Source organism: Boleophthalmus pectinirostris, unplaced genomic scaffold (assembly GCF_026225935.1).
Source record: "Boleophthalmus pectinirostris isolate CB_2022bp ecotype Guang Dong unplaced genomic scaffold, ASM2622593v1 HiC_scaffold_4, whole genome shotgun sequence".
Classification (NCBI taxonomy): Eukaryota; Metazoa; Chordata; class Actinopteri; order Gobiiformes; family Gobiidae; genus Boleophthalmus; species Boleophthalmus pectinirostris.
This window is the reverse complement of record NW_026571353.1, coordinates 6,621,585-6,646,459: the sequence shown is the minus strand read 5'-3', so window position 1 is coordinate 6,646,459 and position 24,875 is coordinate 6,621,585. Positions and strand designations below refer to the sequence as shown.

Here is a 24,875-nt window from a genome sequence, read left to right as displayed (position 1 = left end):
AAGATCATGTAAGAAACATTTATTTAGGAAAAATCGTTCACAATTGTCTTTTTAATTTAATAATTGCCTAGAGGTTGAGTTTGTTGGTTAAAGAGCTTTCACACATTCAACAGTACTAACTACACAGACATTTGCAAGAAATAACACACATCTAAAAGACAACTGACAATCAAATGCGCTTCAGTGGCTCTGTTCACACTTATATCACAAAACCGGAAGACGTTTGGAAACATGCGGATGACGAATTCCTTCGGGATCTTTTGGTGATAGTAACTGACAAAATCTGAGAAAATGGCCCGTTTTATTTTCATCTAGATGTCACTGTATGCTTTCTTTTTTTCCTTTTATAAACTGCCCATTAATTTGCGTGTTATAATTTGTGGAACTTCATTTAAAATGTCATTGTAGCGTTCTGTTATGTTCGGCAGATCAACAGTTCCAACCAGCTGCCTGTAAGCGACGTCGAAGCTGCAATTAGAGTCCCGTCCCCCGTGGCAGGTTGTGGATACGCTGCTGCTGAATCCACGGTGACGGTAACTACACCGGAAGTCGTCATCCGCATGTTTCCAGACGTCTTCAGGCAAGCGTGAACAGAGCCTATTAGGGATGGGACAAGATCTTGCGAGACAAAATTGCCAAAAGATCGCGCGCACACGAGAAAAACGATCCCACGAGATTTTTTTTCCCCCTTTGAATTTACCTTTGGCTCGGACTAAAAAGACTTAAGAGCCGGTGGGTTATGCAGTTTGAGAAGCTGCGGTTCCAAAAAACAGCAGATCACTAAAGCGTTTAATAAAATAAATTAAGTGAAATGAAATGTAAAACGGATGCACAACTTATTTATCACAAATTATGTCAAAATCTCGTCTTGTCTCGTTCTCGTGGACCCAATCTCGTCTCGCAAAAATTGTGAAAATCGTCCCAACCCTAGCTTCAATAGTGGTTTATGAAAGTGTCAGAAAAAAAATGTAAATGATTTGACTCAGAGTTATGAAAATACTTATCTCAATGGCTCAATTTGATAGAAAATGTATACAAAATGTCATTCGCTGGTGATACAGTAGACATGGACATTAAAAGTATGTTTCATGATTGAGATGAGCAGTCACACAGACATATTTCAAAACATTATCGGGCAGTATAGGCTACAGCAAGAGATTTGTTCAAACACAAAACTACAAATACACAACAATTAAGTTGAAGGTGCACTGTGGAACTTTTCTGGTGGAGGGTCCGTCAAATAATGCTATTCTCTGCGAAGATGTTTCACAAAATGGTATTAAACCTTTTTATCTTCATGGAGATCAAACCAGACCCCCGTTCACAGTCAGAATTCCGTTTTTTCTAGGTATTTTTGAGTTATAAAACCACCTGTAATTCAATAAATGTAAAGTAGAGCTGTTTAATGTCGTACTGTGGAACATTCCAGACAGAGCGAATGACCATAAATCCATCGAAACAAGCAGGTGACGGACCCTCCGCGAGAAAAGTTACACAATGCGTCTTCAAAATTGCGTGAAAAAAGTGGCATCGTAACATGTATGGATATTGAGTTTTTGAGATTTAAAGGCGCAATACGTAACTTTTTCTGGAATTACTGTGCACGCCACTCGCTTGTATCCACGGAGATGTTATTGCCCGGCACGATCCACGATATGATATTAAATCACCAATCAGATCTGTGGAGAGCTGATCTTGCTCACCGTAAGGCATTTTTGAGTAATAAAAAATACCTATAATGAACAAGTTTAATGCCATAATGTGGAAAATTATAGGCAAAGTGGTAATATCTCCATGGAGACGAGCAGACAACATACTCTTTCTCTCGCAGAGTAGTTACATAGTGCACTGTATTTTTTACTATTTCTATTTATTTATTTATAGTTTGTTAGTTAAGATTGAAATATCAGATTAAAAGTTGGAACACTATAGTTACCGGGCAGAATTTAAAAAAAAAAAGGAGATTCGAAAAAGGTAACATTTAGAGAACTTTTTCACATTTTTATTTTTATTTTTTTTGCCTTTGTACCCCTGAATGCAGCTTGAATTTTTTTTTTTTTTTCATTTTGGGAATCTAACCCACAACCTCACTGCATTACTGAGAGGCAGGAGACCACAGTAACACAGGGAGAACATGCAAACTCCACTCAGCTATTGTGTGTCAACTGGGGAATGTGGGGAATTGAACCCACGACTTCCTCGTTAACTTTTGAGGTACGTCCAGTGGACATCAGCAGTAAAGGCACAATCTGAAAAAACAATAAAGGCACACTGTGTAACTTTATCTCTATGGAGTCGGTATTGCTCTGCCTGGAATGTTCCACACTTTGGCATTAAACATCTTCCCTTTATTCAATCACACATGTATTTATTTCCTCAATAATAACTTGAAAATCAGCTCGCCTCTTCACAGATTTGACCCGGAACTTCGCCCAATTGCCTCGTTTAACTGTCTCCATGGAGTAAACAGTATCAACCTTTCGAGCTGGATGTCCGTCACCATGGAGACGCTATTGCTTTGCCTGTAATGTTCCACAATATGGTTTTAAACTGCATTATTTTGGGTGTTTTTAATGCCCAAAAATACCTTTAAAAACATGGATTCTAACTGTGAGTGGGGTCGCCTCTTCACGGATCTCGCCTGTAAGTCGGCTTGGTGGTGTCTTGATATGTTTAATGCCATATTTTGGTACATTGCAGACAAAGGAATAACAACATCTCCATGGGAAAGCCGTAATGCACCTCTACGTAGATTTCATGCTAAACTCTGAAATATTCCAGCAAGGCAATTTTATCTCCATGGAGACAAGCAAGAGAAAAGAAAAGTTACAGAGTGCTCCTTTATTACACCAGCTTCACTTCAACAAACTGCGATTTTGTTCAGATTTCCAGTTTATTCAACCACAAAAGATTCACAGTGCGAGAGAAAAGGCCAAAAAAAAAAAAAAAAAAAAGTTGAAATGCAGGATACAGATTGAAATATAGTTTAGAGGAAAAAGTTTAAAGGTGTGATGTGTAAGTTTTCTAGGAGAGGGTCTGTCACTTGCTTGTTTCTATGGATATGTCATCGCCCTGCCTGGAATGTTCTAGCCTGATTCATTAGCCGGTTTCACTTCGTTTCAATTCATACAAACCGTCTGACCTCACAGTGTTAGATTTCGTTCGCTCGACTGTAGACAGGTACTTTTTTTCATTTAAGCAATCGCTGTTATTTGGTCGTGACGTATGTAATGCGCCGCTAATGGGACTAACTTGTATATTAAGCTTTTCCCAAATCCCGTGGGAAGAAAGATAATAACGTCTTTCCTCGATCTCAGGAATCATTGACAACACTGAACACATCACTCTTCGCTGATTGGCTGGTGTCCGAGCTTGCACTTCTGGGATTCTTGCAAATCGTCTAGTGTATTTTGATTCCTGACCTAGTTGCTGGAGAGAAGTGAAATTGAGCAGAGGCACTAGGCCAGGCTGACTAGAAATGTTCAACAGTATGACATTAAACAGCTCTACTTCATATTTATCCAATTATAGGTGGTTTATAGCTCATAAAATACCTACAAAAACAGGCATCCTGACTGTGAGTGGGGTCGCCTCTACACCAGGGGTCCACAACCTTTTTTTCCTCCAGAGAACCATATTTATAAATCAAAAAGACCACAGAGCTAGTCATTTTAACGGTTGCAAGAAATTGAGGTGATTATAAGATAGAGGGCAAACCTTAGTACAGTTAGATGCCTATTAAAAAATATACCATTGTCCATTTATTATTGAAGAAAGTTGGGCTTCAAAATGATACATTTACAATAGCAATAGGCTAATAAGGTGGAGACCTTCTGATAGCTCACCACCAGTAGTCTGGTTTTAGTCTCCACAGAGATAGAAAGGTTTAATACCATACTGTGAAACATTCCAGACAATAAGATTTCCATAAAAAAAGCATTTGACGGACCCTCCACCAGAAAACTTACACAATGCAGCTTTAAATTTCGACGAGCAGTGTCAAATTAAACATAAATTGACTTTTCAGTGCATGGATTTTTTAATCTATTTTTTTTTTAAATTTCATTTATTTTTACTTTTTTGAGAAGTTGTATGTAAATATTTGGTTTGCGTTTGTAAATGGCCACCACTCCATACACCACTATGTAAAATTCTCAATCAGAAAGTACATACAGTAGATGCTACATAAGAATGATTCACAGTGCTTTGCTTGGCTACGAAAAATTCTGCATTTTGAAAATAATTCAATTTGACTATAAAGAAATTTGATTTAGAATTCTATCATTTCTTTTCACAATTCAAAAATGCATTAGTAATCTAAAATATTTTCAAATTTTAGTATGCAAATTCTAACTAAATAAATTTCAGTGAAAATCTAGACATTTTTTAGTATATATTTTCTTCGCTTGTTCATTTGTTCATTGTTCGTATTCAGCGTTACCAGCCAGATGCACAAATTTCAGTTATTCCATTTTACCCTGTTGGCCCACGGACTTGTTTTTGTTTTTCTTTTTTTTTGTCATATGTTTCTCTCTTTTTTTTTTTTTTTTTTCTATTTTGTATAAAATTTGTGTTACATGTTATCAGTGCTCATTTGTAAATTTGTAATTGTGTTTTATGAATGAAGTTACTTCACTACAGCCACATTTGGGCATAACCCTTTAAAGATCCACTGTGTAACTTATCAGTTGGTGGTCTGTCACCTTCTTGTTTCTATGGAGATGTCATCACTCTACTTAGAATGTTCCACAGTATGACATTAAACAGACCTGCCTTACATTTATTCAATTACAGGTGGTTTAATTGCTCAAAAAATACCTAGAAAAACAGGTATTTTGACTGTGAGAGGGGTCGCCTCTCCACAGATCTGACCTGTAACTTGGTCTAGTTTGATCTCCATGAAGATAGAAAGGTTTAATACCATACTGTGGAACATTCCAGATAAAGCACTAATATAATCTCTATGGAGTAAAGCATTTGACGGACCCTCCACCAGAAAAGTTACACAATGCATCTTAAAATTTCAGAGCAGCTTTCCGTTGTTTTTTGAAAAATACTAAAAACATGTTCACATCCGTTTACAGCAAATAGGCAGAGTTCTTGTCATACCATTATATTGTTATGTTATTGGGCCATTTGTTCAAAATTGAGCTGGACGTCAGTTAAGAATTCAAAGGCAGTATTTGCATCGAATTTTTTATTTTTTTTGGAAAATATATCTGACAAAGTATGACATCTTTATCAGAAAAAATAAGACAAAAAGGATTTATTTTGTCACTATTGTATCAAGAAGTGGACCAAATCATAGAATTTCTGAATTTTCTTCTTTTTTTACTACACCTCCATCTGAGTTTTTTATGTAAAATTCTAAAATGTAAACACGCCCCATTTTGTTTACAACAGCCTCGAGACCCATCGCTTTGAATATAATATTATTTGAGTTGGTGTTATGTAAAATACCAAACTGATTTAGTATCAATAGAATCTCTTGCGCTTGTTTTCCTTCCAGCGTCCGTAGAGTATGAGTCCGACCACGCCCAGCACCCCGAGGCCCATGGCGGAGAAGAGGAAGGTGATAAAGATCTGGACCCCAGTCATGCCCTCCTCCTGGACGTCCACTGCAAACACAGACATGAACAGTTAGGGCTGATTCGCAACTAATCATTCAAATAAGCTGACATAATGATCAACAAATTACCGTATTTTCGGGGCTATTAGACGCGCTCTTAAGCCTCTAACCCCATCAAAAAACGACTGCGCGCCCCACAACCCAGAGCGCCCTATACACGAATCCACTCGGGTGTCCCAGCACGACTTCAGTAAACTACAAAGCCGCACCACCCACAGCGCACGCAAACACGCATGGAGCAGACAGCGAAACACATGCAGCCACACTCATCACTCCACACGGACGAGGAACGGAACGGAGGAACGAACCGAAAAAGCGAGTGCAATGTGCCACTTCTAGACACAACTGAACAACTGAGTCACTGCGAACACGCCGACAATCCAGCGGTCCCAGACAGCACCCTCCCTACACGCCACAACTGAACAAAGCCCAGAGTCACCGTGAACGCCACAAACAAACAAAACCACTCACCCATCACACTGTTGTGTTTTGTTTAAAATCCGGTGCGGTTTATTTGGGAAAAAAGTTCAAAAATAGACCATTTAATGACAATGTATATATTCCAGAGCGCCTAATAGCCCGGAAAATATGGTAGATATTTCAGTAATGGTTATCTGGGCTACACAAAGACTGCAAAATATTCCATGTGCTGAAAGAAGAGGTTAGAACTCGGTAAATGTATTAAAAAAAGAAAGCAAATCCATAAATTAGGTCTTGTAATGAACACTCTATCAAGATGCCTGAAAGCAACATCACTTTAGCTTAATTTGGTGGCCTGGGGTTGACACAAGCAAATCAACCGCCCAGAGTGCCACCAGTCTCTCAAACACTAACCACATTTATTCTGAGGTGGATGAAGTGTTTTGCTCAAGGGCACAGTGATAGCGCTGGTATGAGCAAGGGAATGGTGGGCGAATAGTTAAAACCATGAGCCACAGCAGGTACCAGTCCAAATTAGGATTGAAAGAATTTTCTCAAGTGTATCCCCATTTAACAATACATTTTGACAATTAAAAGAAGCACATGATGATGTAATTGTTAAGTTGTTGCAAAGTGATATTTCACATCAGGGCTGTCCAAACTATGGCTCGGGGGCCAAATGCGGACCTCAGACTAATTTTTATCAGCCCTCAGGCTTACTACTGATTTGGCCTATATTAATAAAAGTAGCACTATTTACTGAAAAAGTAACAAATACTTTGATACAGACTAGAGCCCCGCAAAACAGTGCGGCATGGGACACATTTTGAAAGCTCACTGCGGGAGTAGGCGGGAGTGGGACTACACAACGTGGGAGCGGGTGGGAGGGATGACAAACTTCAGTCCCGCAAACTAAATATGAGTGCAAAGTAAAATTTACAAACGATGAATGTAAGCATATCATACATAATTTGTGCTGGATATTTTATTTGGCATTAATAAAAACATTTTAAGCAGCATGCCGTCCCCCCTCCCGTATGCTGCACGGAGAGTCCCCGTCCATACGCCGTGCAGACTGACCCACCCGTCCCGTACGCAGCGCAGACAGGACAGTCCCTCCTTCCGTACGTCGCACGGGCTGCGTCACTAAACTTATCACTCAGAACTAAACCAGGAACTAAACCAGGTCTAAAAACAGGTCTAAACCAGGACTAAAACAGGACAAAAACAAGACTTAGCCAGGACTTAACCATGCCGATGGACCGCCCACCACGCCTCCTCCCATACGCAGCCCAATTCTTTCGCTTCTCCTTGTTTGATAGAATTTAAGAAAGCAAAAGTTCCCATCCTGCGGGACTTGCGGGAGGGCGCAGGACAAAATATTGCAGATGTGGGCGGGAGCGGGACTGAAAATTACAATTCTTTGCGGGAGCAGGCAGGAGCAGGACTGCACAGTGTGGGAGCGGGCGGAACTGAAAATTCTGTCCCGCACAGACCTCTAATACAGACCTAACATACCGGAGTTTCCGGACTATAAGCCGCTACTTTTTTCTCACACTTTGAACCCTGTGGCTAATATATGGATGGATTCTTTGTTTGGCACATTGTCCATTCATATATACGGTCTATGGTTTGGCAACAGCATGGATGCGTCGCAGCCTGAGTGTGTCTGTGCAGTTACACATGGATCTAGGGTTCACATGAAGTTGCAACACTAGCTCGTGATATTGTCAGTGCACTCAAATAGTTTATCACCGTTGGATAAAATAAATTATGATGCTAAATGAACATTAGTGAGGGGGACATGTCTTACCCGCATGTGTACACGAAGAAACATCTCAAATTTCAGTAGCCGGATACCCACTCATACCTGATTGAAAGAACTATCCCCGCCCCCGAGAGAGTTTGAAATCTGCTGAAATCCTCAAAGACTCTGACGTGATACAGACAAGACTGACACTCTTTCTGCAGGAGACATGTGCAGTAGAGTGCGGGGAAAGACGGGAGTGATGTGCTGAGGAAGATTTGTTTGATTGTGTTTTGAACAGTTATTTTGCACTTCATACACACACCCTCCTCATGGAAAACACACGAAGAAATGCAGAGGATGCAGCTTTTACGTTAAAGGAGATTGATGTGGCTGTTGAAGAAGGAAACAGAGCTGCTGCACGTGAGCTCGACATCAGTGAGTCGGTGGTGAGATTTTGGTGACGGCAATGTGACGAACTGACTCAACCCAAAAAGACGACAAAAGACTTCAGAAGCGATAAAAGCAGACGACCTGAACTTGAAAACATCCTTGAAGACATGGACACCTGTGGCTTATATTTAGGTGCGGTCTATATATGTAGAATTGTAAAATTTTGTTAAAATTTAGTTGATGCAGCTTATATTCAGGTGTTCTCAATAGTCTGGAAAATACAGTAAATGATCCAACCTTTATTTAAGATTTGGAGGCTCAGTCAAACCTACATCATTTCAATATGTGTCCCTCTGTGAAAAAGTTTGGATATCCCTGTTTTAGATAAAAATATGTTTGATTCAAATTTTTAAAGCCACTGTTGCAATGGATTCAGCTCTCACCCACCAACCAGAAGGTGTCCAGTTCAACTCTATCCCCCGTTTGTCATTTCAGATTTGCATTCGTGTGTGTGTGACAGTATATACATTATGTACCGTGAAATTGGTCCATGTTGTCCACTCTGGGCAGCAGCACCTCCTCGTCCTCCTCCCCGGGCTCCCTCTCCACAGTCAGCTGGTACACCTTCAGCGAGATCAGGTCATGGTTGTCTACGGCAACAACAAAAGGCAGCAAGTTAAACGTTTTTCAAGTTTCAAGTATGTATCCTTCTACAATTGTCTCTGTTCACAACGGCTCCCGGTAACCGCACTGTCAGCCTCACTACTTCCTGTCCACTTGTGTATTTATGGGAGTCTATGGAGTCGTGCTAAAATGTATAAATATTTAAAGATAAGACAGTGAACAGTAGGGCTGGGTATCATTAAGAAGTTGCCGATATGTTACAAAGGTCACATCTCGATACAGGGAGTTTTCAATTTGATACGATATATTTCAAATTGATTTGATACAGTTCAATAATAAAATAATGTCTAAATCATGGCTGTGATACTAAAAGTCTTTGTTAAATCACTTTTTGTGCAAAGTTCATATGAGACACAAACATTTTAATCATCAAAACAGTGAAAATGTCAAATGTGTCACATGAACGACTTTCCTTCCACTAAACAACTAACAAAACTGTAGTGCTGTAACAAAATAATTTAGTAAAATATACCAAAAAATACTCTTGGTGATATATCGATACAGCAGCCCACGATATCAATACTCATCACATTAAACGGTGCGATATATTGATATTTCGATCTTTTTTGCACACCCCTAGTGAACAGGGAGCTGTGGGTGGATGTGTCATTAAGTATGCAAATAAAATGTATTCTTCAGCGGAGGACACTTCTGCTTTTAAAATGGTAGTACAAAATGTCAGTACTCTATTTAAACTCCCTTGTACCTGTCAGATCTCCAGTGGCAGAGGAGGCTCCAAGGTAGTATCCCAGAGGCAGCCTCAGTCCTGATATAGAGGCACAGTCTTTGAACGTCTGTTTACCGTCAACATCAGTCATCAGCTGCAAAATACAGAGATATAACATAGATGCAACACATACATACATACACATACACACATATTTTATATATATATATATATATATATATATATATATATATATATATATATATTATATATAATGTTCAGTCTATGCCTGGGATAAGGTACTGCTGAAGTTGGACAGCAGACGGCGCTGTTGTCCTACTGCTCCAAGTAGGACAAAAGCATCAAAATCTGTTTAAATCAGCTGAACATACGTGTCACAGCAACATCACTGACATAGCTAGAAGACAAAAAACAGGTCTGATCATAAAAATCTCTAAATCAAACATGCAAATGAGCCAACGAGCCCAGACAGAACTGTAAAAAGGTTAAAAATGCGGTGTCATATTTTTTAAAGGTGCATTTTGTAACTTTTCTGAAGGAGGGTCTGTCAAATGCTTTTCTACATCTACATATTTCACGGTATGGTATTAAACCTTTCTATCTTCATGACCAGAACAAACCAGACCAAGTTACAGGTCAGATCTGTGGAGAGGCGACCCTTTTTGGAGGTATTTTTGGGCTGTAAACTACCTGTAACTGAATAATTGTAAAGTAGAACTGTTTAATGTGATACTGTGGAACATTCCAGGCAGAGCAATGACATATCCAAAGAAAAAAGAAGACGACGGACACCCGACCGAAATGTTACACAGTGCACCTTTAAGCACTACATTTTATAGATAAGAAATAAGTGTAGCTTGTTGCCACATTAGTCTCTTCCACTGCTGAAAACACTGGTGTATAAATACCGTGAGCTGATTGCGCGTGTATCTGATGAGCAGGAAGGAGTCGTGGAGGGAGTTTCGGATCATGGCGGTGCAGCCTCCCAGTTCGGTGGAGCGGCCGTCTTTGTCGTGGTCATACTCCAGGGTACCGTTCCCCAGCATCACCGACACGTACGGGAACGCCCTCTGAGTACGGAAAACAAAAGGATTTCAATTTCAAGTCATCATTCACAGCAGAACCAGAAGCACAATCACAGTTTTACAATGGCGTGATGGGTCAAGCATAACGTCACATACGAGGCTCAGAGGTGACTGGGTAATGATTAGAATTTGCTTTGTGATTAAAAGGAGACATATTATGCAAGAGTCACCTTTTGTGAGCTTTTACAATGTTATAAAAAGGTATGTAGGGTATGTAATTTCAGTCGAGAATCAATAATAATCAATGATCAGCCAATTCTCTGTCAATTTGGAGCAGAGGTCAAACTTTGAAGGACGAAACGTGGGTGTTTTGGGGGTACAATGGCAATAATTAAAAGTCTGTATTAGGGATGGGCGATATATAACGGTTCAAATATCGGTATCAGCTGATATCGATACAGAACTGTCCATATGGCATCATCGGATATTGATATTCAGTACAGATATTGTTTTGGCACTGCCCCGGTCTCTGTGTGCGTTCATGTGTCATTCCCAGATTGACCTCAGAGCATCGGACTCAGGAGGAAACTTGAAAATAAAAGTGTTATATGCAGGAGTGAGCAAAAATATTGAAATATTGATTTATATTGTATTGTTTAATTTGATGATACAGTATTGATATCATGGGCTGCCGTAACGATATAGTGCCAAGAGTATTTTTTTTGTATATTTTACCAAATTATTTTGTGAAAGAGCTATAGTTGTGTTGCTTGTTTGGAGAAAGGAAACTTTTTTATGCAAAACGTTTTCACTTTTTTGGGCAAAATGGGTGTTTTTCAAATTTACTTTGAACAAAATTAGTAGTTTAACAAAGACTTTTTAGTAACATAGCCAAGACATTTAGTATCACAGCCATGATTTAGTCTTTGAAATATATCATCAGGGTATCCCCGGGTTTGACTACCCCAAAATTAAGATATTAAGACCTTTTTAACACCACTTAAATGAATATTTACCCATTACGCGGGCGAAAATAATGACCAAATAACTACCGATACTATACCTAGAATCTAAGGCTACGTTTATATGATGACGGTCTGAACAGAAGACACAAAAGTGGCATTGCGTGTTCACTTTTTATTCCGTGTTTAGACGAGCATTTTCGGGAGGAAATCTGCGTGCATATGGTGACACAAAAGTGTGTGGAATTGAATTGTCAATGTATGTCAGGTGGTGACGCCAGGTTGTGATGTATGTGGCATAAACGCGTACACGACGTGAGCAGATCTGACCAGAGTTTTGCGTCTTTAGCAGTGTAGACGGAACCAAAACCCAAAATATTGTTAGCGCATTCTCCAAATTAGACATTCACGTTGTTGGTTTTTTTTCACCCTCCCTCCATTTAACATTGCACTGCAGCCTGGTTGAGTTTACAAAAAGACAGGCTAATGAAATTTAAGACCTTTGTGAAAAAAATAAGACTTGGACAACAGGATTTAAGGCCTTAATTTAGGAACATGAAATTTAAGACCTTTTTCAGACTTTTAAGACCTCACGGCTACCCTGATCATATTGAATCAAATTGAATCAAAAGTGCACTGTATCGAAAAACATATCGTGGCCTATGTATCGAAGTATGTATTGTCTCGACTTCTTAATGGTATCAAGCCCTAGTTATACATCTACACAATCATGTAACAAATAATTTTATATAAATACATTTTCTTATTGTTTTTAGAAAATTCTATTTGCAATCTTTACCTAAACTTAAAAGGTGCATTGTGTATCTTTTCTGGTGGATGGTCTGTCACCTGCTTGTTTCCATGGAGATGTCATTGTCATCTCTGCCTGAAATGTTCCACAGTATGACATTAAACAGCTCTATTTGGCAAATATTCAATTAGAGGGGATTTTATTGCTCTGAAATAAGAAAAACAGGTATTCTGACTGTGAGTGGGGTCGCATCTCCACAGATCTGACCTGTAACTTGGTCTGGTTTGGTCTCCATGAAGATAGAAAGGTTTAATGCCATACTGTGAAACATTTGACGAACCCTCCACCGCAAAAGTTACACAATGCCCTTTTAAGATAAATTGCTATGGATTTAAAATGTTAAATATTGGAACAGGCAAATATGGGTTATTGGCACAGCAGCAGGCAAAATATCAGATATTGAAGTGACTTCAGAAAAAAAAAAAAAAATCATATTGGTCCATCCCTTGTTCATGTTCAGGGTATTAATATTGTAACTAGTTTATCAGATTTTTTAAAAGGTCCTATACTAATGAACCTTTTACTGTTACCTTGTCAAGAAAACAAACCTGGAGTTGTGTTTTGTTTCATTCACATGTTTGAGTAATCTTTTATTATTAATCTGACATCCCCAAATTTGCTCTGTTCCACTTTGCGATGTCATGTAGTGGCAGTTCTGAAAATAACAGCTACCTTTGACCTTTGGTTCAGTAGAGATTGGCTTTTCCAGAGCTGAAATGAACCAAATGATTCTAGTGAAGGTGTGTGGAGTTTAAAAACACAGTGGAGCACTTCCTGTATCACCACATGACCTCACAAGGTGGAAATGGAGAGTTGTTTTTTTTGTAGTTTGAGAAAAGAACTCAGCCTAAATCTGCAGGGTTTATGTGTTAAACATGTATGAATGAAAGAAAACACAACTCCAGGTCTGTTTTTGATGAGTACAGATTATTACACGGATCAGAAAATAGCGTAATATAGGCCCTTTAAAAAGAAGAAACTGAACATTGAGATCGTTCAGTGAAGGGGATATGACGTTTTGGCACATTGCCCAACCCTAATGGTAAATGATAAAGAGAAACTGCCGCATTTATAGCTCCTTTATCTCCATTATGAGCTTAATCACATTACAGCAAAGAACAGCTATTCATACACCAATAGTCAACACCAGAGACAATGTCGGCTTAGTGTCTTGCCCAAGCAAAACAAACGTCGTTTTCATATAGTCTTATATTTTGAGTGATTCATGTGTGTGTGGGTAGTCTTATATTGTCCTGTATTTGATTACGCATTGATGTAATATTTGTTTGCAATGTTTACACAAAAGTCAATAGAGCGTTATAGTATTTTTAATAAGAGATAAGGGCCTATATTGAACTGTTTTATGATCTGTTTAATCATGTTTCCTCATCAAAAACAGACCTGCAGTTGTGTTTTGTTTCACTCACATGTTTAACACACAAATCTTGTTCTTCTCTCAAACTGAAAACACTCTGTTCCAACTTGTGATGCCATGTGGTGATACAGGAAGAGCGCCACAATGTTTTAAAACTCCATACACCTTCACTAGAATCATTTGGATCATATCAGCCCTGGAATTGCCAACCTCTACTGAACAGTAAAAGTAAAAAGTAGCTGTTAACTTGAAAACTACCGCTTCATGACATCATAAGGTGGAACAAAGAATTTTTAGCTTTAGAAAGGTAGACATCCTAATAATCCAGGATTGTCTAAAAACAGAACTCCCCAAAGAACACTTGGACTCGGACCCCCTCCAACTCAACCCAAAAAAAATGTCTTGTGCCTTGCTCTATATGCACTATATGTAAGGGTGTAACGATATAAGTCTCACAATACGATATCGTCACGGTATGAACCTCATGTTACGATATTTATTGCGATATCATGGGAAAACTCACGATATGGTGGGGAGGCTCACGATTAGAGATGTAACAATATCCAAATCTCTCAGTACGATATTTTCACAATATACATCTCAAGGTAAAACATTTACTGCGATATTTTGTGGAGACTAACAAAACTGTTACTATGCTACTTTTTCCTCTTAAAATGCCTTGACAAAGAACTAAGAAGTGTTATCTCTTCATGTAGTCTACTATTCTGAAATGGAGCAAAGGATCATGGTCTATGTAGTTCCCTCTGTCTTTTTTTTTTAGCTATTGCTGCACCTTAACTATTAATTTAAGCAAAGAGAGTTGTAATTCAATATATTGTGATGGTCCACGATATTATTGTGAGAACTTTGACGATACAATATCACAGTATTTTGGTTATTGTTACATCCCTAACTATATGCCTTTTGCACTATGTATCATTTGCACTATTTACCAATTTTGACTTGATCTGACTTGAACTGCACTGTACTGTACCCTAGTGTTTTTAGCTTAATATTTTTTTTTGTCCACGCATGGGACAGAGAGAAACATAATTTTGATTCCTTTGTATGTCTAGTACAATAAACTGACAATAAAGCGAACTTTAAACTTTACTTAAACGTGTGAATGAAACAAAACAGAACTCCAGGTCTGTTACAACATTAACAACAACATGGCTAAAAGCTCACATAAGTCAATTTTGCATAATATAGGACCTTTAAGACATAGTTTACAAGAAAATAAAACGCAAAAAATAATGATAGACTTTAGTAACAAATTACCATTAAACGAGACAAATGCATATGTCTACTTAAATTGCATGCTTTTTTTTTTTGCACATGTGGAATCAGTCACTTCTTCACAGATAAACATAAAAAAAGAAAGACAGTAAAGAAAAAATATACATAAATGAGATGAACACAAGACAGTGAACATGCTGTGTCCATCCATGTAGTAGTGATTCTACCTGAGCCCCAATCTGAAGCTTCTGCTCAAAAGTCACGATGCAGTAATGAAAATAAAAGTCCAGATGTATGTTTTAACACTATATAACTTTATTTCAATATTTAGATTCTTTGATTGTATTTTTAGAACAAAGTGGCTGCTGATACTCACGTCGTGTTGCTTCTCGGCGTTGGGGTAGGTGTCCACAAAAATACCCAGTCCAGTGAATTTGTTCATGTTGCCAAATACAGGACCTATAGGTAATATATAAAAGAAAATATCTATTAGATAGTATATTTACACATTCATTCGGGCAAGGAAATGTAGGTATATAGTAAGGCTGCATGATTAATCGCAATTAAATCGAAATTGCAGTTTGAATGCACTTTTTCCAGTACCATAATTTCCTTCACAAACAATAAAAGTTATCTTATCTTCCTCCACTGGCTGCCTGTGCACTTTAGGATCTATTTTAAACTGCTTTTATTTGTTTTAAGTGTTTGAAAAGTGCCGCCCCCCTGTATTTGTTCACGTTGGCTTTTGACAAAGTTGGAGATGCTGATATTTTATTAGATTCTGTTTTTATCCATGTGTTGTTTTACTGTTTTTTAGTGATGTTACGAGATGTGCCGAGGCTTTGAAGCGCGTTTCGAGTAATGAAGGGGGTGTTTCCATGAAGCGCGTATTGAGGTTTGCTTCATTTTTTTGGGGGGGGGTCGCTTCAGGAAGTGGTTCAGATTTTGCCATGAGCTCTTACAGCGATATAGACCCTCAGTCTCCATCCAAAATATGGTTGTTTGTAGGAGAGCTGCGGTCAGTTGAGAGTTTGGAGAGAGTTTGGAGAGAGTTTGGAGAGTTTGGATACTAGAGTTTGGATAGAGTTTATATCTCCAAGGTCAGAGAGATTGTGTCAAAAAAAAAAGAAATTGTTCAAAACCAAAAATTATTGAGAAACTCTTGTTTCTGAATAAAAATAAATAAAATTTCCCCAGTCCTGTACATCATCGTGCAAGTTACACAACCATAATCTGTGCCCTTTTCCTATTTCCACAAGCACTTTCACTGTCCTTTACCTGATTACACCCTTGCCATATTATGACATTCTCATTTTGGGAAAATTTACACACACAGAATACAAAATGTATTTAACACATATGTGATCATATATGTAGAGAAATTATTTGGTCATACATTTTTTGTAATTCATAGTCATTCCTAACAGACATAACAGACAGAAACATTCAATGCATCACACATGTTGTGGTTCAGATCCAGCTGCCTGTGATTACACTTTTGGCCAGTAGGTGGTGTCGTGTGCACATGAAGCTTCAAGAAATTAACCCTTTCTAGAACCAATTGGCTCAAGTGGTTCAATGCCTCATGAGGCTTCATCTCTCCATCACTACTGCTTTTACTCCTTTATTTGTGTTCTGTAGCACTTTGGTCAACCTGTCTGGTTTTTTAAAGTGTGTTATAAATAAAGTTGTAGTGCATTCATGTTTTTTTGTTTTTTCTTTTGCATGGAACTCTACCTGAATACCTTTTTCTCTAAACTAATGGTTTGGAGAAAAACATAAAGCACTGATTATAAGAAACAGGCAGTGTGTGTGTGCGTGTGTGTGTGTGTGCGCGTGTGTGTGTACTACATCTTGTCACAGCAGAAGTTTCTTTCCACAGGCACTGATCACTTTAAGACTGCAGCAGGTACTTCATATTTATTTGTTTATGAACTTGTCTCATCTATCTTATCTATTATCTTGACTAAATGATGTTTTAATGGTGTCTTTTGCTTGTGTTCATATTCTGTGGATTGTGTTTTTAATTTGTTTGAATTTGTCTGTTTGCTGTGCACTCCGAGGTTCTTGCACCTCTTTCTCCAGTGTGGTTGCTATACTGTACTGCAAGTGTCAAATAAACTGAACAGAACTGTGTGTGTGTCTGTTTTTGGTGTCTTTGTTTTCAATAACTGTGATACATATATTTTTAGAACTGCATTACATTTATTCAGTTCTATTTTTCATAAGTTGGGCATTTCTGTTGTCTGTAGATAAGATCTGCGGTTACGCTGTTCCCAGCTGCTCAGGGTTGTCTACTTCCTGTTAACCTACTAACATGTAGCACAACTGCAATGATAAGAATGCAAAACATGCAAGATAAGGGTGCACTATGTAACTTTTTGGTTGGGGGCCCATCACCTCAATCAATCAATCAAACTTTATTTATAAAGCGCTTTTCACACAAAAATGTAACACAAAGTGCTTTAAAGTGATTAAAAACGATCCCACATTTCCATCCACCCACCAACCCAACCCCCACAGCTGCCTGACCCCACACTATCAAACAACCCAGACACACACACACACACACGCGCGGTAAAATACATAAAATTCCCTATAGTAATATGTGAGGCTGAATACAGGCAAACTAGTTGAGAAAGCACCATCAGAGGAGCCGTCTACACCAGGAGCAGAGAGACGTCCACCACCACCAGGAACCACCACAGGGTCCAGGGGAGAGATGAAGCCCAAGCACCAACTCTCCACCAGGAGCCCACGGGACAGACCCCGGCAGCCACAGCCGAACTCTGCTCCTGATGCAGAGGCTCCTACCGAGGAAACACTGGAAATCCTAAAAATATGCCTAAAATAAATAAATATAATAAAATGTGTGCAATAAAAACAAGTAAAAGTATAAGATTTTAATCAAAAGCTAAGCTAAAAAGGTGGGTCTTGAGCCTACTCTTAAAAACATGAACGTTCTCTGCAGCCCCGAGGTCCTGCTTGTTTCTATGGACATGCCATTGCTCTACCTAGAATGTTCCACAGTGTGACATTAAACAGCTCTACCTTACATGTATTCAATTACAGGGGTTTTATAGCTCAAAAATACCTAGACAAACAGACTGACTGTGAGCGGGGTCGCCTCTCCACAGATCTGGCTCTGGATTGGTCTCCATGAAGATAGATAGGTTCCAAATCATATTGTGAAACATTCCAGATAAAGCAATATCTCCATACAGAAAAGCATTTGACAGACCCTCCACCAGAAAAGTTACACAATGCACCTTTAACCATCTCTCCTTATTCTGGTTATTAGCTTTAATTCCTGGTTTACTAAAACAAATACTTAAATTCATAAATCTAGATTCTAGGCTTGGAGTTACAATTAGTGCAACTACTAATAATGATATTAGTGGTTTTAGAATGAGCATTTTTTTAATGTATTTATTCACTGGTTGATTAGTCAAACTTTTATTTCTAGTGTACATGCAGTTTTTTGTGAATATGTTTAAATCAGTAAAATGGTAGAATAGCTGTAGCATCACTCACCAGTCAGCATTCGCTCCTTTGTCAACCAAATCGCCAGACCATCACCATTGAAATTCTTCTTTCCTTGTCCATGGACTTTAAAATGCACTTTTAGCTCCCAGTCAGTCAAGTAAAAAGGCTACAAAAAAATAGGGAAAAACTGATTATTTATGTTAAAGAAAAAGGGTTCATATCTCTGAGATTTTAGTGAACTGCCTGAAGCGTACGTGTGAGGCAGATATGTTGGTATGTAGAAAACCAGCATTTCAAAACCAGCATTTCAAAAGGAGAATGCATGATATTTCAGCATTAGTATGTCACGTATGTAGTGCTGTAGTTTCAGTGTCTTTCCATTACACAAATTGAAGGCACCATACCTGATTTTTACTTAAAAAAAACGTGAAAAACAAAAAGTCCAAAGTTATTCCTCACTTAACTTATCCATTCCAAGGCTCCCAATTATTCACCACGATGAATTTAGGAGAGCTTTTCACAACTTTCGAAGGCCAGAGCGGAGTTTGTGTTGAAGTAGTGGACTTATTTTGACCTTTAGACCTGCTTATAAAACTTATTTGTACTGGGGCAAGACAGACTTGGCTGGAATACATGGGAAAAATTGGGTACATGGAGAGCCAACAATCATTAAAAATAGTCTACAATGTCTGCTGCATGGAATTGTGGCACCCTGTCAAATACAGAGGCTTGGTTTATTAAGATTTTGTTGAAAAAAAAACAAAAAAAAAAAAATATTCTGCCTTCCTAATCAAGCTGGTTAAGTACAGAAACAAATAGTATTAAAATCAGTAATAAAGTAGTGTTTGAGTTTAAATTAAAATCATAATTATTTGGGAGACTATTCGTGTGCTGTCAAAAAATTTGCTTTAGACAAAAAAATATGTCCATAAATTTTTGTTTCTTTAGTTAAATGCCCTCTTGAGTTCAAAATATGTCCAGTGTGTACTGTCTCCATCTAATTACAAGGCATTTTATTGTCAGATGATCAGGAAATGTGTGTTAGGATGCTGGTTGTTGCTTTATCGTGATGGCAAAACATGACAGTGCTCTGGTCTTTGAAAGTTGTGAAAAGTGCTTATAAACTCATTGTGGTGGGACGCTCAGAATGCGTAAGTAAAGCGAGGATCAATTTTGGACCACTGCAAACTCTTTAAAATCAACTCGTTCTGTTTTTCACGTTTTTAAGACAGTATAAATCAAGTCTTTAAATTCATTTGTAATAGAGCTTTAAAACGGGATTCTGCAGAGACAGTTCCAATTTACATGTTTGATTTTTATCTTAAAAGGCACACTGCACAACTTTTCCGGTGACGGGTCCGCCACCTCTTTGACTCCATGGAGATGTCATATTGCTTTGTCTGGAATGTTCCATGATGTGACATAAAAAAATTCCATGTAGAATTTATTCATTCAGAAATACAATAATTCCTTCTATGAATGGGGATGACTCTCCACAGATCTGAACTGTAATGTAGCGTAATGCAGTAACCCGTTGTCTCCCTTGTCATAAGATAGACTTACTGTATTTTCTGCACTAAAGGGCGCACTTAAAAGCCTTTAATTTGATTTTTTTTTTAAACTGCGTGTCTTATAATCCAGAGCGCCTTATATATGAATTTATTGGGGTGTCTTAGTATGACTTTAGTAAAACTACAAAGCCGCACTGCAGCATTACGGCTACCGTAGTCAGGAGCATCGTGGAGTAATACAGACTGTGATTCCTTTTAATATCAAAAAAAGGAATGAAAATGCAGACACGCTTACAACGCCCACTTTAAACTCAAGGCTGTTATAAAGTTAAAGTGTGAGCTGCGTGGGATCAGTGGATGAGAGAAGGCGAACACACATTCACCAAGGCAGGCAGACAGCGCTGAGCGACTTACGCCATGATCTGCCAACGGATCGTGGACGCCTGGGCTAAGGATCCGTATCAACTGTGGTCCGAGCTTTCACCAAGACCAGAATCATCACTGAACTGCCAGGGAACATTAACCACACTGACTAGGATAATGACAAGAGGGATGTGGGCGTGCTGGACGCTGTAATCGCCCAACTGTTTGAACAATTATGAGTTATTGTGAATACACTAACAATTTAGTGTCTCAGGACAGGATTTTTATTATGTGTTACAAATGAACAAAGTTGAGTTATTGTGAATGCGTTACATAAAGTTTGATTAACTTATCTAACTGCTGTGTTTCATTTAATGCGCCTTCTTGTCCGGTGTGGTTTATTTGTGAAAAAAGTTTGAAAATAGACCATTCAATGACAGTGCGCCTTATAGTATGGAAAACACGGTAATCTATTATGTGTAACATTCTAGACCAGGTCTGGGCATTGTACAGCTCCTGGGCCACATACGGCCCTTTGGCTTCAACTCTGACTGGCCCCTTCACGCTCATTTGGAATTACAAATTACAATATTTATTTTATTTTTGTTCATCAGCCTCAATTTTTCATTGCTTAACCACAACATGAAATGCTTACCAGTCTGACCAAAACAATGACATTTACTGTTTGTGTGTTTTTTGTTTTTGTTTTTTTTTTAATATAAAGAAATACAATTAATATTACGCAGAATTGAGTTAAGCATTTTGGTCTGACCCTCCACAATATTTTCTGTTTTTCGTGGCCCCACAGAAAAAAGAATTGCCCACCCTTGTTCTAGACAAAGCAATAACATTTCTCTGGAGACAAACAAAGTGGCAGGCCCTCCACTAGAAATGTTACACAGCGCACCTTTACCTTGATGTTATTGACTAAAATGGTTTTATAGTATTTGCCCATTTTCCTAAACACTTACAATTCTGCTCCACACTGCCCCCTGTCTGCTCTGGGAGTCCGGGGTCAGTCTGATATAGTCGGGCGTGACCACTGCAGTCCCCATCAGGTCCCATTGTGAAGAGCTGGAGAAACCTAAACCTGCACAACAACAATACAGTATGGTGCAACGTTATAACATGACTAAACAATGACTAACTTATTTCTTAAGTGAGTCAAGGGAGAAAGATGAGAGGTTGGGAAGGGAAAAAAGACAGGTGCAATGACGTAAATGTGTAGTACAGTACAGGTATGGGTATTGTTTGTTTATTTTATTTAATGAGACAGGGACAGCGCACAATTTTGACATGAACCTTAACAGGAGAGATACATTGTACCAGGTTGCAGCACCAGTGCTAATTTCCACCTGTAGTCCCTGGGCACGTTCATTGATTGATTGTATTTATCTGACCTTGGCTATCAACTGTTCTTCCTGGAGACCTGTAGCATGGTTTGGGTTCATATCATGAGGTTACTTATGAGGATGACAAATGAAAATACATATACAAAATACACTTGAATTCATAGGTTGCAGGCTGGAGAGTTATTCAGTGTGTTATAATCACGGCTGTAATAAAATATTATTTTATTATTAGACAAATTTATTAAATTTCAAACTCAAAATTCGATACTAAGGAAAAGACTCGATTTCTGATACCATGATGATAGTAAAAAAAAAATAAATTCATTAATTAGACTGTAGAATATAATTTTCAACATAAAATTTTACTTTTCTTTTTATACTTTTTTTTTTTAAGTTTCCAGGTAGGTTCCATAGTGGTCCATGGGCATATACTAGTCTATGTGCTCTTATACTTGTTCTGATACAGCTCAAGATCATTCTAAAGACATTCAGGAAAGGTTCATTTCTGTCCTGTGAGTGCGACCTTTTTAGTATTGATGCTCCGGATCAAAACTCAGAGAGCTCGGACTTCCTTTATTTCACTAGAATGGTGAAATGTGGTTACATTTCCTGTTCCTTTTTGCCTATTTTTAAAGGAATGTTTGTCTGCATTACTGAGCAAAACTTAAGCTGTAATGAATTGTGTTATTGAATTGTATTGTATGTCTACTGTGTGGCTGACACGCTACACAACAATTTCCCTTTGGGACGATAATAAAGTTGAAAGTTGAAAGTTGAAACTTGAAACTTGTTCAAATGAGTATCTAGTTTCAGTACTTATTTTATTATCATTAGTATCAGATTTTGTATTATACTTTGGCCAACCCTAAAAGCGATATTATTAGCGATTAGCGATATATATGTATATTTTTTATACAATTAGTCTAAGAATTTATTTTATTGCACATTGAACTTTTAAAAATAAAATTCTAATCAATTAAAAGTAAAAAATAAAATGGTGATTGAAAGCTTCTAGACACAGAATATTTACAAATGAATAAAAATCACGAATCCTACTGCATGCCATTTTGAATTTAAATTTTATATTACTGCCATATTGTTATAAAAGAGTATTTTGACATGTTTTAGAGTCTGTATAGTCCAGATAACAATTCTGATTATTAAAATAGTCAGTGATCACATCAGTAGTCGAGTAGTCAAGATTATTCCAATTAATTGTTGCAGCTCTAGTTACAATAAAATCAGTGCATCTAAGAGAACAGCTAATTTAAATGGTATAATAAAGTTATAAATGAAACAAAACGAATTACTCATTTTTTTTATTTTTACGAAACTGAGAATATTCACAAATTTGAATATTTAAATTTAAAGGAGCTTTGATTTCTCGTATTGTTTAATTAGCTGGAAAAGGCAAAGTTCCTCGTGGTTAATAATTACCCTACACACTAACAGACAATAGCCTAAATGTAAATATGTGGAAATTATTCGAGCGATCACAATGTATTTCTAACATTAAAAGGGCACAAATGAGGCTAATTACCCAAGTCCCACACAGGTACTTACCTCGATAGGGCTTGATCAGCGAATATTCTCGTTTCAAAAACTCCTCCTGCTCGTATTCGTCCGCTAGCGATGGTCGAGTCGTAATACACACGATAATAAACAGATATGTACATTTACGAAGGATTTCCAGACGCGACATGCTGCTTAAAAACTGTAAACTTGTGATCCGATTCATACAACAGAGTACGGAGGCGTCCATCTTTACGTCTGCAGCTTCAAACCTGTCACGTGACACGGGGCGACAGCTACACTTCCGGTGCAGTGTTTCAAAATAAAACGGCTAAAGTGAAGCTAAAAACAAAAACAAAAAACTAATAAATAAATAAAATCTTTACTCAACTCAAAAAGAATTGGAATTTAAGTACTACTACTACTACTACTACTACTACTACTACTACTACTACTACTACTAATAATAATAATAATAATAATAATAATATACATCCTTATTTATAAAACACTTTTAAAAACAAGGTGTACAAGTAGCAAAGAACAACAAAAATAGCATTCAGAAAGCACACAAAATCAGACAATGAAGCAATCAATTCAGTTAATTATAATAAATAAGTTAATAAAATAGAATAAAAATAAATAAAAGATAAAATCTAGCTAAAACCTGTTAAAGGAAGGCCAACTGATAAAAATAGATTTTAGAACAGTACATAGATGCCTTCTTAATTTTTTTTTATTATTATTTTTTTTTAATCAAAGTGACAAATCAAAGTGACAATACAAATTACTTCACATAATGGAATAATTAAAGCAGCATCATATAAAATAAATAAATTAAATAAAAGAGAAACACTATACAAGGACATCATCCAACGTAAACAAATAATTTTTCAGTTAGTTTGAAGGCACCATTGCATTTAAGTAATTTCAAAGTGTTACACTACTATTACTAGTAGTAACTAATACTTTAAGAAATCTATATTTGTGTATATAAAATTTGCCAGTAAGAATGAAAACTGTCCTATGTAGAATATACAAATGAATAATGCTATATATTTTGGCATGACAGGTTGTTTTTCTTTATATTTTTGATTATAATAAGTCCATGTTTAGAATATTTACAAATTAAACATCTGTGAAAGCTAGTAAATTTATATGATTTATTGTAACAACCAAATTCTAACCATTTTCATCCATATGTTCAATGTTAACAGGAGGGAAAAAGCTGTAGTTTTATTTTGACAAGTTACAGGCTGTACTTCTTTTCTCGCCCAAATGAATGTAACTTTCTGACATCACTTGTTGTCATTCTCTGATTGGTTGAAAGAGGTTGCCAGATTTATCAATATTTACTTGGCCTCTTAGTTCACTGTAGGCTATCCCAGGAAGGACTTTTTTCAGAAATTCAAGGTCAAAAACAAACATTACACTGAGACAACTCACTGCCCCCTGATAGAAATTCACATCCTAGTTATCTCTAATATTAGTACACCACTACAGGCTTCATTTGACTTATTTTTTTGTTAATTTACTATACAGTGTAATACTATTAAAGGTCCTATATCACATAAATTGACTTCTGGGAGCTTTTGGGCTTGTTATAACGTTGTTTCCTCATCACAAACAGACCTGGAGTTGTGTTTTGTTTCATTCACACATGTTTGAGTAACTCTTT

The 24,875-nt window shown here is 37.5% G+C and overlaps 1 protein-coding gene across 1 annotated transcript; it reads right to left on the bottom strand.

The window, feature by feature from the left end:
- Positions 1 to 3: 3 nt before the first annotated feature.
- Positions 4 to 23,464, bottom strand: lman2lb (lectin, mannose-binding 2-like b). Its single transcript, XM_020940799.2, has 8 exons — positions 23,249 to 23,464; positions 21,305 to 21,423; positions 18,508 to 18,625; positions 15,350 to 15,432; positions 10,470 to 10,631; positions 9,580 to 9,694; positions 8,726 to 8,839; positions 4 to 5,618 (listed from the first exon to the last, which is right to left on the bottom strand). Exons 1-8 carry the CDS (start codon positions 23,445 to 23,447, stop codon positions 5,476 to 5,478), a joined length of 1,053 nt encoding a protein of 350 aa, XP_020796458.1. The 5' UTR covers positions 23,448 to 23,464; the 3' UTR covers positions 4 to 5,475.
- Between the last annotated feature and the right edge of the window lie 1,411 nt (positions 23,465 to 24,875).

Excerpts from the sequence above, each read along its gene's own strand:
- lman2lb (XM_020940799.2), bottom strand. The coding sequence starts at position 23,447 with ATGGACGCCTCCGTACTCTGTTGTATGAATCGGATCACAAGTTTACAG. Across the intron at positions 18,626-21,304 it reads GGGCAGTGTGGAGCAGAATT|CCTTTTTACTTGACTGACTG; the intron begins GTAAGTGTTTAG and ends ATTTTTTTGTAG. Across the intron at positions 5,619-8,725 it reads CAACATGGACCAATTTCACG|TGGACGTCCAGGAGGAGGGC; the intron begins GTACATAATGTA and ends CTGTGTTTGCAG.